Genomic DNA, 16,066 nt, shown 5'->3' with positions numbered 1-16,066 from the left:
GTGTGACATCACTGTGTGTATTATCTCTGTACTGTGACATCACTGTGTGTATTATCTCTGTACTGTGACATCACTGTGTGTATTATCCTGTACTGTGACATCACTGTGTGTATTATCTCTGTACTGTGACATCACTGTGTGTATTATCTCTGTACTGTGACATCACTGTGTGTATTATCCTGTACTGTGACATCACTGTGTGTATTATCTCTGTACTGTGACATCACTGTATATTATCTCTGTACTGTGACATCACTATGTGTATTATCCCTGTACTGTGATATGTAATAATCCTGCCTCTTTTACTTATTGTATACTCTGAATTTGTTGCTAAATATAATCACAGTAAAAAGAAGCCTATAAATGTTGCTATAGGGACTCATGGCTACTTGCTTTGCTCTCACTAGGGTTACAGTAGTCTCATACACAATCCCTATGGCAGCGCTATCTGTATATACAGGTCAGTTCACAGCAATTCTTTGTTTTCTAGATTAAAACGGAAGATTTTGGTGAGCCATTGCAGTCTGGAATACCCCACCGGCCATGTCATCTCACTCAGGGGTCCATAATGGGTGGAGGGCAAATGTCTGGGGTAAGTCAGTCGCCATCTTGAATCCTCTCGCTCTCTGCATGGCCCCACTTCTCTCTCCTCTTCCTTATGTGTGAGGTCTCTGCTTTTCCACATTACCCATATGAATGAGAACATCTTCACTTTTTTGTCCTCAGAGTTACACTTTATAAATAACATCACCAAACACAACAGGACAGGCTTCTTCTCCAGAGGACAGGCCATTACGTCTCAGGCCACCCCATTCATAAGGGGGACTTGTTTTTTGTGCTATCTCAGGTGGTTTCCTATCTGTTGCTATGGCAGCCAGGCCTTGCCTAGTGAGGCTGCTGAACAGATTCTCTCCGGATATAAAACTTCTCCCCGCGCCCCATGTCGTGGCTCGTGGTCTCTAGCCCACCACCAGTTCTTCAGTGGGCTACCTGCTGCGGCCTCCAGGCCACCAATGCTACCCCCAATGACCAAGCCTTACCCACCTTCCAGCTCACTGCTAACTCACAGGTGAACAGGCCTCAGGCCTAACTTTCTCATAGGCCAAAAGCAGTTCCTCTTATAGCTCCTCTTGGCACCTAAAGTCTGACTTTTATCACCTCCGAAATACACATATTCCAGCGAGCACCAGGCGTGTCCTGAGCCTCTGCCATACTCTCCAAATTTTAGATGCTGTCATGCCAGTGTGTTAAAGTTTTATATACCCCCTTTTTTTTTTTTTTTTAACTAAAGTCCCATCTCTTTTTGCATTTGACGTGCGCTTTATTGGGGTATGACACACTCCCGTGTTGAGATGTTCCACGAAATGTGCCTGTGCACCCCATGACCGTGCCCATGTCATGTATAATATGTCTGAAGGCCTGACCGAGATTTGGTTACTCTTCCAGGACATCAGGAGGTCACTCCTTTTTGTGGAATCTATCTATCTATCTATCTATCTATCTATCTATCTATCTATCATCTATCTATCTATCTCCTATCTATCTATCTATCTATCTATCTATCTATCTATCATCTATCTATCTATCTCCTATCTATCTATCTATCTATCTATCTATCTATCTATCTATCTATCTATCTCCTATCTATCTATCTATCTATCTATCTATCTATCATCTATCTATCTCCTATCTATCTATCTATCTATCTATCTATCTATCTATCTATCTATCTATCTCCTATCTATCTATCTATCTATCTATCTATCTATCTATCTCCTATCTATCTATCTATCTATCTATCTATCTATCTATCTATCATCTATCTATCTATCTATCTCCTATCTATCTATCTATCTATCTATCATCTATCTATCTATCTATCTATCTATCTATCTATCTATCTATCTATCTCCTATCTATCTATCTATCTATCTATCTATCATCTATCTATCTCCTATCTATCTATCTATCTATCTATCTATCTATCTCCTATCTATCTATCTATCTATCTATCTATCATCTATCTATCTATCTATCTATCTATCTATCTCCTATCTATCTATCTATCTATCTATCTATCTATCATCTATCTATCTCCTATCTATCTATCTATCTATCTATCTCCTATCTATCTATCTATCTATCTATCTATCTATCTCCTATCTATCTATCTATCTATCTATCTATCTATCTATCTATCATCTATCTATCTATCTATCTATCTATCTATCTATCTCCTATCTATCTATCTATCTATCTATCTATCTCCTATCTATCTATCTATCTATCTATCTATCTATCTATCTCCTATCTATCTATCTATCTATCTATCTATCTCCTATCTATCTATCTATCTATCTATCTATCTCCTATCTATCTATCTATCTATCTATCTATCTATCTATCTATCTATCTATCTATCTATCTATCTATCCAGCAATATACACATATGTACAAAGCAGAATAAAATACGCTACAAATAATAATCTGAATGTAAAGGTGAAGACTGGATCGGGGGGTGATAGCTTATAGACAATAACAGGAGTAGTACCCGTATATACTCGAGTATAAGCCGAATTTTTAAACACAGTTTTTGTGCTGAAAAAGCCCCCCTCGGCTTATACTCGAGTCAAGCATAAAAAATACAAAAAATTTTGTGGGTGGTCTATGACCAACCGCAATAGTAATGTATAGAATCTCCCATAAAATAGTGGAAAAAAAAAAAAAAGCTTTAAAAAATATAATAAAAAAATAAAATAAAGGTTGTAAATCCCTCCTTTCCCTGGAATACATATAAAAGTAGAAAATGACTGTGACACACATACACATTAGGTATCCCTGTGTCTGACAGTGCCCGGTCTACTGAATATAGGGGATTTGCAGTGCTCCTGTTCCTTCGGAAAGGGGTTAATAGTAGCACTGCAGATCCCCTATATTCAGCCAAACTGGATTCTACGTGGGGGAAGAAAAAACAGTTCTCAAGCTCAGGGAAGGGGCAGACAGACAACCAAAACACCCCCTCCCCTTCCCCAGCACCTACTGCACCCAAAAACCATTTTAATTTTTGAAATTTTCCAGTAGCTGCTGCATTCCCCTCCCTCCTAGGCTTATACTCGAGTCAATAAGTTTTTCCAGTTTTTTGTGGTAAAATTAGAGGCCTCGGCTTATATTCGGGTCGGCTTATACTCGACTATATACGGTAGTTACTTTCCTATGGTTTAGTACATTTGGGCCTCATCACAATTTGGGGACCTAACCGTATCCAAGCACACTCCCTTGCATTCAATGGTGACAAAGAATGAAATGCTATTTTTTTTTGTTTTTTTCTTTCTTACAGGATATGACCTCATTACATTCCCTCCAACAACTAGTACTGGTCCCCAGTCACTTACAGTCGGCTTCCCAGTTCTTGCTTACGCAGTCCCAGCCTGTCCAGCAAGGTAATATTCATGGCTTACTATAAAACATGACTTTTATTGGTGTATTTTCTTCTATTATTAGAGCCATGTCTACTCCTATGAGTCCGTCTGCATTCTACATAGCGCCATTGTTATTGGATGGGAATTACACCTATTTACAAGTCAGGAATGGTGGCACTCCCTCTTTAAATGGTCACTTTTATTTCAACAAACTTTACATACATCAATAGTATAAGTGAATATAAGAAACTTTGCAATACATCTATATCAAAATAATTGCTGCTTTCTCCTTTTAGGGTGCGGTCATACTAATGTTCGGTGACCGTTTGTGGGACTCTGTCCCCTGTTCTGCTTCAATTATGCAGAAAGAAAAGTGCTGCTTGCCAAGTTTTGATGGAAACCTGGTGGACCCCATTATAGCCTATGGGGTCTGCGGGTTTCCGCGAGTAACTACTTTTTAAATGGATAGGCTTTCAATTTTTTGACTCCCCAAAAAACGGAAACCCGACTGCTAGTGTGAACCTAGCATTATCTAACTCTTTTCCTCCTCCTCACTTCCCTGCTCCATTGATTTTTTTCACTCTGAAACCTCTGCTCAAGACAGACTGCAAATCACATGTATCAGATTACACATGTCTATAGAAGTCTATGGAGAGGGGAGGAAAAGGAGTGAGCAGGGATAGAAAGGTTTAGGATGATGATGCAGCTAAACAGGAAGTTTCTACCATAGCCCAAATATTTACTCACATCAGTAACCTGTCTGTCCTTCTCCATATATGTCCTGGGGCTGTGAGTGAGAGACACTTATGGAGCAGATTCTCCTGGACACTTATGTGCAGTGTATGGCAGCTAGTCTATATATAATGTCTTAATATAGCGTTACACATACATGGCAGCTTATCCTGAAAAATTATCCGAAATGACAGGTACACTTTAAAGTAAAATAAATATTCTGGAATTCAATGAAGGTTATTAATTTTGAAGCTTCAGTAACAAAAATATGACGAAAGTCGGAGGACGGAGCTCGAAAAGATGAAATAAGCAAAACAAGGGAATAATGCATTACTTGTTACTATCATGTCTGTGGTGCGCCACATACGGTTTAGTACTTGTCATACATGAGGCAGTTGAAGTGATCACGTTTTTTAGGGATTGGGATTAATGTCTGTGATAGGCAGACATTAATAGCTGCCAGTCTGGCCAATGTGGATACTCAACCAATGTACACAGACGCATCAAATATTTACCGAAACCATACAAACATTATTCCAAGCAGACACACAAGCAGAGAGTCCCGGGCTGATGCTGCACCAGATGTAAAAGAGGATACATTATGCTATGTTCACATTTGCACCCGTGTGTCTGTCTGTTCTGGTCTGTCGGAGGATCACTGAAACACCGGATACCAACGGTGCCCACGGACCACATTGACTATTATGGGGTTTGTCGGGTGTTTAGAGACCTTTTTCATCCAGTGATTTTCAGCTCTCACTGCAATAGAGTCTTCAACACAGATGTGAACCCAGCCTTAGCCTAAATTCACATCTGCCTTTGGTAATCTGTTCGGAGAGTCCACATGGGGACCCCTCCGAATGGAATACCAAACGCATTAGCAAGCAGTGTGCAGTGAAAACACACGGACCCCATAAACTATAATGGAGTCCGTGTGCTTTCCGCGCGCTGCCCGCACGAATCATGTGGACATGAAAGTAGATCACAATCTACTTTCCTGTCCGTGTGTCCCAAGCGGATACCGCACGGAGAACACACAGATCCCATTATAGTCTATGAGGTCCGTGTTCTTTCACTGCACACCGCTATGGTATGGCACCCAGGAGCATGCCCCCTGTATAGTCAGCCTGGTTTAGTAACTGATGTTGCTGCCAAATATGGCTGATATATCTACAGAATCCTTATGTTTTTTCAAAGAAGACATTCCTGCTAAGGCTACTGTATGTTCATATCTACTTTGGAGTCTCCAGCGCAGTGTCCGGTGCTAATCATGGGTGCAAAAAGTCCTGCAAATGTGACATTTCATCCAGCAATGCCTGTTAAAAAAAAAAAAAAATGGACAGCCAACAAATACCATTCTAGTCAATGGGCCTCTTGGGATTTGTTGCCCTCTGTCATTTGACCGTTTTTCAGTTCTTATGGTCCCACAATGGATGGTTCCAGTGTGAGCATAGTGTAAATTGGAAGCCACTCAAGGTCCCTTTATTATAAATTGGCTGAATGGGATCAATGCTGGCCTTTCTACAAGCTTTAGTGGAAGCCTTGACCAATTTTATTTTATGTTTTTGATACTTGTCTGCTAGCAGAAAAAGGAACCCATTGAAGTCAATGGGAGGCTTTTTTTTCAGCGCTGAAATTGCACACCAAATTCCTCCACAAGCCAAAAATACAGATGTGAACAGGGCAAAAAAAAAGTAGACAGAAAAATGGGGCTAGTAGGAATCCATGTGCTAATTTTGAACTAAGGCACTTATTTTTATTTGCAGAAATATTAGCAACAAATCTGTTCCATGTGAATTCACACCTTGCTGGAGCGGACATATCACTTAGTTGGGTGATAGCTCAGACATGAAGGAACTGCTGCACATTTACATTGCAAATGTTTTCACCATATTCAAGCGAATATATTATTCCAAATTCCTTTCACAAAAGAAAACGGCAATGGTTTTAGGGGACTTTATATTATAAGACAACCATGTTTTCCACCCATTAACTTGAATAGGGATTGAATTGAACAGAGAGGAACTGCAATAGCAGCCCTCATAAAACCAATACTAGAAGCTGATCTTATGGGAATTCCAGCAGGTTTTGCACTTATAGGGGTCCCAAATTAAATATTGACCTATGTATCATCAGTATGTCATGTGTGGGGGGTCAAACACCTGGACCCCAATCTGATCAGCTGTTCTAGCAGAGTTTGGGTGCCAGAAGCTATAGCGGTGGACAGCTGTCATATTGGTCATTCTGCTTTTGTCTGTCACCCTTGGGCATGGCCAGCACTATGGGGGCCTGAAAACTTGAGTTAGGCCTCGTTCACATCAGCGTTTGGATTCCGTCCGGGGGAGTTTGCATGGGGACCCCCGAATGGAAGACAAATGTAACTGCAAGCGCTGGTGCAGTAAAAGCACACGGACCACATAGACTATAATGGGGTCCTTGTGCTTGCACGCGAGATCTCCGCAGGGAACATGCAGACAGGAAAGTAGTTCACCATCTACTTTCCTATTCGCATGATTTGAGCCGGCGGCACGCAGCAAGCACACGGACCCCATTATAGTCTATGGGCTCTGTGTGCTTTTACAGCACAGCCCTTGCATTTGGATTCAGTTTGGGGGGTCCCCATGCAATGTAAGGCAATGTTGGTTTTATAGGAAACAAAATCTGTAGCAATGACCATGCAGTGGTAACTATTCAGCTTAATGAGAGATTGTTTGTGTCTGTGCCAATAATACTAGATTGAAATTTTAGCTGCCAGTAGACGGTAACAACCAGTGCCAGGAGGCTGCTGCCAAAGCAAATAAAGATCATGGGATGCATCAAAAGGGGCCCGAATGCTGACAAATGACAGATCAGGCAACACGTGGAATTGTGTACAGTTTTGGGCATCCATAGTGGTTCAAAGATGGCCAGACAAAGTGATAAATGCAAAGTGTGGACTACATAGCCCAGAAGGGTCATAACTGGGGCTACTTAGTTTAGAACAAAGATGGCCGAGGGACGATGTATAAAAATATACCAAAGGTCAGTACAGAAAACTCTCCCATTCATACCCAGGACTGTATATATAAGGAGGAGGCATCATCTACATCGAGATCAGGGATCGGCAACCCTCGGCTTGCTTGCCAAGTGTGCTATTCGAACCATACCTCTAACTCCTTTAAGAGCAAGTAGAAGATCATTTGGGGGTAATATACTACGTGGGGGCATTATAATCCCTGTATTTGCTAGACCCCATTCGCTTCACTCGATCCATCTGGTCAGCTTGTGCTGCTAAGTTCTCCCTGATGTCCCCATGTTCTTCGATGGTGTCCATTTTGTTTAACCACCTCCTTCCAGATAGATTGACTCCTGCCATGGTCAGGGTGTGGTCCGAGGTGGGCCATTACCCTCTGGCATTGGAGCTCAGGCCCTTTGTGGACCTTGTGGCTAATTCTGGCCTTCCTCAGGCTGAGTGGTTTCATCATTCCCAGGTGGTAGATTTTTGTACATTCTCTCTTTGGCTCTACTAGAGTTTCCCTCCCTACGGCCTTCGAAAAGATCTTTCGAGCTGGCACTTCCACTAGGGGTCTTATCTCTTCCGTATACCAGCTTCTTGCCTCTTAGACACTGTTAGGCTACTTTCAGATGGAGAAACGCTCTGCTCATTCTGACACTTAAACACGTGTCAGAGTGAGCGCAGTAAAACAGAATCCCATTGAGTTCAATGGGTTCGGTGTTACGTGCGCTACCCATTGAACTCAATGGGAGGATTTTTACCTATTGCTTTCAATGTGATACGTGTGTATCACATTGAAAGCAATAGGTAAAAAAGCCTCCCATTGAGTTCAATGGGTAGCGCGCGTAACACCGAACTCATTGAACTCAATGGGATTCAGTTTTACTGCGCTCACTCTGACACGTGTTTAAGTGTCAGAATGAGCGGAGTGTTACTCCATCTGAAAGCAGCCTTAGATGTCTAGGTGGGAGGAGGCGGTGGGTGTAAACCTCTCCCCGGGGCAGATTGTTTGGTCTCGTGCTCAGAAGTCTTCCCATGTGTGACCTTTAGACACAATATAAGCTGCTGATGCACTGGTATCACACTCCAGCACTCCTTCATGCCTTGATCCCGGCGGTTCCCTCGGGGTGTTGGCGTTGCGGCTCCTCTGGGGGTACATTGTACCCAGGGGTGAACCTGCTTCTTTCGCCGCCCGAGCGAAGTGCAGAAAGCCGCCCCCCCCCCCTGCCGGGAGGAGGGGGCGGAGCGGGGGCGCGGCTTAGCGGAGGGGGTGTGGCACCTCAAAAGGGGGCGGGGCTTAGCGCCATTCGCCGGCAGAGAGCAGTCCCGGAGACTACCTGCGCTCTGCCTGAGCGTGAGGGGAGGCTGCTGGAGCAGCGCTGCTCCAGTGGCCTCCCCAAACCACCGCTCCGTGCTAAGCCAGTCCAGGACAGGTTGTCCTGGACTGGCTTAGATTAGCAAAAATGCCGCCCTCCCTGAGGCCCTGGCATAGTGCCGCCTGAAGCGCTCGCTTCAGGTCGCCTCATGGGAGGTGCGGCACTGATTGTACCCTATCTTTTGGACTTGCCCTCTTGTCCTGGGCTTCTGGAGGGAGGTCAGGACTTTAACGGATGCCCTTTTCCTGCAGGGGGTCTGTCTTGACCCCCTTATTTACCTCCTGAAACACCCCCCCCCCCAGACACTTGGGTAGCAAGACCTCTAAGCTATTCCTTTACCTCTGCACTGCGGCCAAGACCCTCATTGGCATTGTTGCCTCCTCCCCGATTTATTGTTTTATGGTGTGTTCTGTTATCAAAAATTTTCAACAAAAATTAGTTTAAAAAAAAAATAAATTTAGAAATCAAAACCCCCTTTTTTCCCCTGACGATTAATATGCATTGCAGAGGTAATGCAATATCTGTATATAAAATTATATAGTATGTTATTAGCTGATGTAATGGTATGCTGAAGAATGTATATACATGCAGTAATAAGGGGTGTATATATCACTAGGTATATATTTCGATTTGGTTATCTTTGTTGGAATCCAGATTGATAGCTGTAACCTGTCATCTCTATTCAGATACAGTAATTATTTCCTGGAACAATTGTCTCAGACACACCAACATTTATCCCTGGGAACGGATTACCTGCTACCTTGTCACTATCTATAGAAAATACTAAACCGCATAATGTGAACTGTGGTCTAGTTTTTTTTTTTTTTTTCGAGGGGCATACAATGGTAGGAAATGTAGGAAGACTGAGGGCTAGGTCACATGGGGTTCCGCGTGAACAAATTCGGTTATGGCTGCCGCAACGGGATACCTGTCGCGGCTTTCCACTCCAGATTAGGCCCAAGTGAACGTGCCCAGTCCGGAGTGTGGTGTTGTGAGGCGGACACCGCGGCTGAACATGGGCGGGAACAAACCGTTCATGGAAAATAGAAATGACCGTCTCCCATTGATTTCAATGGGAGGCGGCAGGGTTTTTTGCGGATGGAATTTGCTAGGAACGCCGCATTTTTTTCCGCAATGTTTATGCCACGTGGGCCCCCGGCCTTAAAGGGTTTTTTAAGGCTAAATAACTGCTGACCTATCATCAGTTAGAGATCAGCAGGGGTCTGATACCTGATGATGTGTGAAGACCCCGCAGTGTTCAGGTGAGCTTCACTGCATTAATACAGAGGTTGTGTTTGGTATTGTAGCTCAGCCCATTCACTTGAATGGAACTGAGCTGCGATCATGTGACCGATGAACACATGGGGCCTTATCCTTACTCTTATTCTCACGGAAACCTATACGCATTAAAAAGCGGTTACCTAAGGAAACCACATGGACCCCGTAGACTATAATGGGTTCATGTGGTTTCCGCACAAATCGTGTGGAGAGAAAAGTGCTGTCTTGTGTGGAAACCGAGCAGAAACCACACGAACCCTATTTTTTAATACACATTGGTTTCCATTCCGGGGGTCCCCAAGCAGACTCTCTGAACGGTAACCTGAACGCAGATGTAAATGGGGCCTGAGTGATATAAGATGCTGGAGGCCCTGCCTCTCCATAGCTCCAATGTCCTCTACGGTATATAGCATAGCATCCTAGATCACTATGATACAAGGAGTCCCGGTCTCCTGACTGCGTTCAGACCAGGAAATTTGGCTGATGTTCTGGCGTATATGTGAATATGTGCTAGAGGCCTAAGGGGTTGTCCATTAATAATGAGGGGTCTGTTATTCACCTGCCAGAACTATGGAAATCCTATTTTTTCTATTGAGCAGATATACCGTATCTTATGTAACAGATATTTTACGAATTTTGAGATTGCACGGTGGACACATGGCATCATACTGCCACCTGGTGGAGGCTTGTGGTTTAGCTAATCGCTTCACTAGAGCTTGTACGTAATAGCGTGAAGGCAAACAGATCTCCCTGAATTCATCATCCTATTCCCTAATGTCAGTACCATACTGTACATGCCTTGATGCTGACCTATTACTATAATCATGGCTAGACAAACTTTGACACTCCACTATTGTGGAAATACAAGTCCCAGCATGGCTACTTGGTCGGCTCGGAGCTCCCGATACCTCTAAAATCTACAACACAACAAGCAGCTTTCCCGCATTGTGGGGCCTAAGGCTAAGGAAACACAACGTAAGAAACTGCAGAGAAAAGACTGCGTTTTCTCTTGCGGAAAAAAACGCGCATGTAAATGCATTTTTCATCGCATTTTTTAGTTTGGTGCTGCGGAAATTCATATTAGTTTTCTGCTGAGTTTTTCATCGCGTTTTTGCTCGAGTTTCTCATGTGCAATAAAGGTAATTGAAAGGCTATGTTGAAAAACCTAAGGAATTATGGTCCTCTGCTATTTAGGTTGGAGCCCCACGAGCCGGAAACGCCGTGATTTGGCCACGGCGAAAAAAATCACAGCGTTTTACATTACTTGCAAAGTGGATGGGATTCATGCGAATCCCATGCCCACTTTGCCTTAAAAAATCGCAGCGCGGACACTCTGATTTCCAAAACCCTCGCAGTTTTGAAAATCGCAGCATGTCAATTATATTTACGGAAACGTCGTCGGCTTTCTCATAGATATAATGGTAAGAGAAAGTCTGCGGAGGAAAACTCTGGGAACTTTCTGTTCAAAGCGCTGCGTGAAGAACCGCGATGCCTTCACGCAGCGGTTGTTCCTGCAACGCTTTAGCGCGGCGGTTATGGCCCATGGGGCATTAGCCTCAACCAAGCAAAACAGTGAGTTTTTGTCTGCGGATTTGATGCTTTTCTGCGGAGTTTTCACAACACATTTATCATGCTGCGGTTTTCACACTTTCCATAGAAATCTATGGAAGGAAAACCTCGTTTCTGCAACTATAATTGCCATGCTGCGTTTTAAAAAATGCGAAGGTTTTTTTGAAAAACGCAGCGTTTTTTTTCCACAGTGAGGATTAGACAAAATTGCTTTCACTATGCTGGTACTGTAAAACGCAGCATTTTTTTCCCCTATGCCCAAAAACACTGCCCAGTGGGGCCTTAGCCTCAGAGTGAATTCACACGGGACAAAATGACTCCAGATTTTACCTTTGGATTGGAGCGAGCGACATCTGCTGCAGGACACGGCACAAGGCAGGTGGATGAGATTGGATAAAATTTCCTCCACATTCAATTTTCATTGCAGAATCATGAAGTGAACTTCAATGCAGTGTTTCCCTGCGGATCGGGAGCAAAATCTAAAATTGCAGATTTGCAATGTTTTTTTTTAACTACCTAGGAAATCTATGGGCATGTGCCATGTTTCCTGCAAATCTGTATCAAAATTTGTTGTGCAAATTTTTGTGAGTTAGATAAAATGGAAACTTTACTTTTATTATGTTTCAAAGTCTTGCTTTGGGTACTGGCACCTATTTTCCTTTACCTTGAGCTCAACGAGTATCCGGCCACAGGGTTGCCCCGGTTCTTCCCAGGTAGTTTACCTGGGCTATGGGGTCTGGCTTTACTATAGTCCAGGCCCCATAGTATAGGTAACTAGTGGTGAAATCAGGACGGGGTGGAAGAGGCGGAGTGCTGGTTCTGATCATGTCACCCAGGCTTGGAACCAACCCAAAACCCCCAGATCCAGCTTAACCTCCCAGGACAACCCCTTTAGCCCGGGGCATCACGTTGCAAGGCCTCACGTTTCACATTAGCTGCAAAGTTGATGGGATTCTGGCTGATCCTGAGCAGCAGAATGTGGCCGTATACTTCATATATCTATTCTACGCGTACATCAGCCTTCCATGTGCTCTAAAAGAAGACAAGGGAGGACCCCGCTGCCAGACCCCTTTGGAAGACGCTGATCTCGCCATGTTGCAATTCATCATGTCTTACCTTTTCATCTCCAGCATAAGGCAAACAAATATTGGTTGAACAATCCGGACACGTTAGCTGGTTGTCCGGCCCTGTCAAAATTGTCAGATTCAGCCAATGCAAGTCTAATGTATATGGTCACATTCGGTACAGCTAGAGCCATATGTTCCTTGTGTTCCAGACTTGGACGTGTATTCTGACCACTATTCTTACATTTTTTTAGGTCTTCTGCAACCCAATCTCCTTACTCTGCCCCACCAGCATGGAGGATCTCAGCCTGGAATGGGATTGGCTTCCCAGGTAGGATCTGTGATATTAGGATGTCAAGTCTCCAATGTTTCTGTAAGAGTTCCCTTCGCACCTTTAACCCTTTAATGATGCAGGGTAGTTTGTAAGACTTTTTTCATATTTTCCTTCTTCCAAAATTCATAACTTTTTAAATTTTTCTGTCGGCATAGCTACGTGAGGGCTTATTCTTTGCGTGACAGGTTGTATTTTCATTTGTCACCATTTTGGGGTACATATATTACAATTCTATCATAGTTTTTTGCATTTAGCTTTTACAGCATTCACTCTGCATTATAAATCACATTGCTTTGTCCACACGAGGGGTGGTGAGGCAGATATTGGCATCGGGAGAGATTCGGGGAGCCGCGTCACTCTCGGGTCAAAACCCGCCTGCCACGACAGTTGCGGGCGCGGCATTGACCTCCGGAGTTGGCTCAGATGAATGGGCCGACACAGAGGTTGCTGCCGTCGAAAGTTCACCACGGGGCCCCGCCATTCCTAGTTACGCCACTGGCAATAACTATGATGTAATAGTGTGCGACAGAGTGGGAGGGGATTTAAGGGGTTGTCCCTGGCTCTCCATTGTACTGTGCCCATCCCCTTTCCTTGGTCTTTATAAATCTCTCCCGATTTCTTAAGAATTGTAATAACCTTATCATTACGACATCTGTTGGACAGGCTGTTGGGCGTCCAGGACATCCCGGTTCTTCAATGGAGCCTCATTTAGAAATAGGACAACACCTACCTGCCCCAAAACACTTATCTGTGGCCCCAGATGAGCCCAGCGACTTGGAAGAACTAGAAAAGTTTGCCAAAACTTTCAAGCAGAGACGGATAAAGCTTGGATTCACGCAGGTGAGAACTATACTCCTATATGCAGAAAACCCATCATTTACGGTATACATTATATGCCATATTAGAAGATAGAAATAATTGTAAAGAGGTTTATACTAAATCCACCTCACTATATAATATACTCCAAAGACAACCTGCTGAATAAAGAATACATGTTGTAGGTGACTGCTATAATGCTACAAAAATTCATGACACACTTGTTTTTTCAGGGTGATGTCGGATTGGCCATGGGTAAACACTACGGGAACGATTTCAGCCAAACAACAATCTCGCGATTCGAAGCCCTTAATCTGAGCTTCAAAAACATGTGCAAACTGAAGCCCCTCCTGGAGAAATGGCTGAGCGACGCAGGTGAGGGCTAAAAGCAGCACCATAGTTCCAAAAAATGGCCTGGCTTGTCTTAAATTTTCAGGAACAATTTCAGAAAATTTGGTTTTTCCCAGCCCAGACAGGTAGTAAATAATAATAATAATAAATTTTATTTATATAGCGCCAACATATTCCGCAGCGCTGTACAATTTGTAGGGTTCAAATACAGACAGAAAGATACATTACAAAGAAAGTCGTTTCACACAATGGGACTGAGGGCCCTGCTCGCAAGAGCTTACAATCTATGAGGTAGAGGGGGGTGACACAAGAGGTAGCAGGGGCGGTATTGCTTATACAGGGGGTCAGATAATTCTGTAATAGAGGTGACTGTCATTACACAAACATAAGACTTTATGAGCCGTCAACAGTCGTGTCCTATAACATGTGGATGGAGCTTAGACCTATAAAGTTAGCCTGAAACAGTATCATATCATGTGGGGAAATGTGGGAGCGGGAACAGAGGAGGGTTAAGGGTTTACGTTAGACATTGTGATAGCCCTGTCTGATAAGATGCGTCTTTAGTTTGCATTTGAAACTGTAGAGATTGGGAGTTAATCTGATTGTCCGGGGTAGAGCATTCCAGAGAAGTGGTGCAGCTCGGGAGAAGTCTTGTATACGAGCGCGGGAGGTTCTGATAATAGAGGATGTAAGTGTTAGGTCATTGAGTGAGCGGAGAACACGGGTTGGGTGGTAGACAGAGATGAGGGAGGAAATGTAGGGAGGTGCAGCATTATGGAGAGACTTGTGGATGAGGGTGATAACTTTGTGATAACAGGTAAAGTTTGTGTAAATCCTGACTGACCCTTGGTTCACATCTGCGTTCGGTAATCCATTTGGGGAATCTGCATGGGGACCCCCTGAACGGACTACCGAACGCATTTGCAAGCAATGTGCAGTGAAAGCACACAGCCAAACAACAATCTCGCGATTCGAAGCCCTTAATCTGAGCTTCAAAAACATGTGCAAGCTGAAGCCCCTTCTGGAGAAATGGCTGAGCGACGCAAGTGAGGGCTAAAAACAGCACCATAGCTCCAAAAAATGGCCTGGCTTGTCTTAAATTTTCAGGAACAATTACAGAAAATTTGTTTTTTCCCAGCCCAAAGACAGGTAAAGTTTGTGCAAATCCTGATTTACCCTTGGATCACATCTGCGTTCGGTAATCCATTCGGGGAATCCGCATGGGGACCCACTGAACACAATACTGAACGCATTTACAAGCAGTGTGCAGTGAAAGCACACAGACCCCATAGACTATAATGGGGTCCATGTGCTTGCCGCAAAATCTTCACACACAACATGCAGACAGGAAAGTAGATTGTAAAGAACTTTCCTGTCCGCATGTTCCCTGCGGAGATCTCGCGGCAAGCACACGGACTCCATTATAGTCTATGGGGTCCATGTGCTTTCACTGGCACACCACTTGCAAATGCATTCAGTATTCCGTTCGGGGGGATCCCATGCGGACTCCCCCGAACGGATTACCAACACAGATGTGAACGAGGCCTGAAAATGGACCTAAGGATAAGTCATCAATAAAAAGTCCTAGAAAACCCCTTCTAAGGTCCATAAATAGACCATTCCATTGTGGGTTTTAGATATGTAAATTGGGTTTCTCTGCTCATTTTGTATGGACCATGGGCCACTTAAGGCTCCTGAGCCCCTGTCACTTTATTCTAGTTTTTCTAATCTTTATACTGTTATAGAATCTGCTCCATCAGATTCCGCCATACCGCCCAATACCACTTACCCACAACTAAGTGAAATGTTTGGGCGTAAAAGGAAGAAAAGAACAAGCATTGAAACAAACATACGTCTGACCCTGGAGAAACGCTTTCAGGAAGTAAGTGTGATATACTTCCTTTTATCAGACTTCTTACTTATGTCACTACTGGGTAACTAGCTTGGTTTATATTCTCCTTACAGAACCCAAAGCCAAGCTCTGAGGAGATCAGCATGATCGCCGAGCAACTCGGGATGGAAAAGGAAGTGGTGCGGGTTTGGTTTTGTAATCGTCGGCAGAAGGAGAAACGGATTAACTGCCCAATCAATATGCCATTGAAGTCTCCGATCTATAACTCAAGAATGGTGAG

The 16,066-nt window shown here is 43.7% G+C and overlaps 1 protein-coding gene across 1 annotated transcript in view; it reads left to right on the top strand.

The window, feature by feature from the left end:
* The window catches only part of POU2F3 (POU class 2 homeobox 3), a gene marked incomplete at its 5' end in the record, with an annotated part of 69,333 nt that overhangs the window by 43,462 nt on the left and 9,805 nt on the right, over positions 1-16,066 (top strand). Inside the window, 7 exons of the mRNA XM_075279127.1 lie at positions 491-592; positions 3,338-3,440; positions 12,688-12,764; positions 13,431-13,607; positions 13,817-13,958; positions 15,680-15,816; positions 15,900-16,061. Of these exons, the coding sequence (XP_075135228.1) occupies positions 491-592; positions 3,338-3,440; positions 12,688-12,764; positions 13,431-13,607; positions 13,817-13,958; positions 15,680-15,816; positions 15,900-16,061 (900 nt within the window). The remainder of the gene's footprint in view (positions 1-490; positions 593-3,337; positions 3,441-12,687; positions 12,765-13,430; positions 13,608-13,816; positions 13,959-15,679; positions 15,817-15,899; positions 16,062-16,066) is intronic.

Source organism: Leptodactylus fuscus, chromosome 6, assembly GCF_031893055.1.
Source record: "Leptodactylus fuscus isolate aLepFus1 chromosome 6, aLepFus1.hap2, whole genome shotgun sequence".
Taxonomy (NCBI): domain Eukaryota; kingdom Metazoa; phylum Chordata; class Amphibia; order Anura; family Leptodactylidae; genus Leptodactylus; species Leptodactylus fuscus.
Note: the sequence above shows the minus strand (reverse complement) of the source record. Positions and strands in the feature narration are given on the sequence as shown.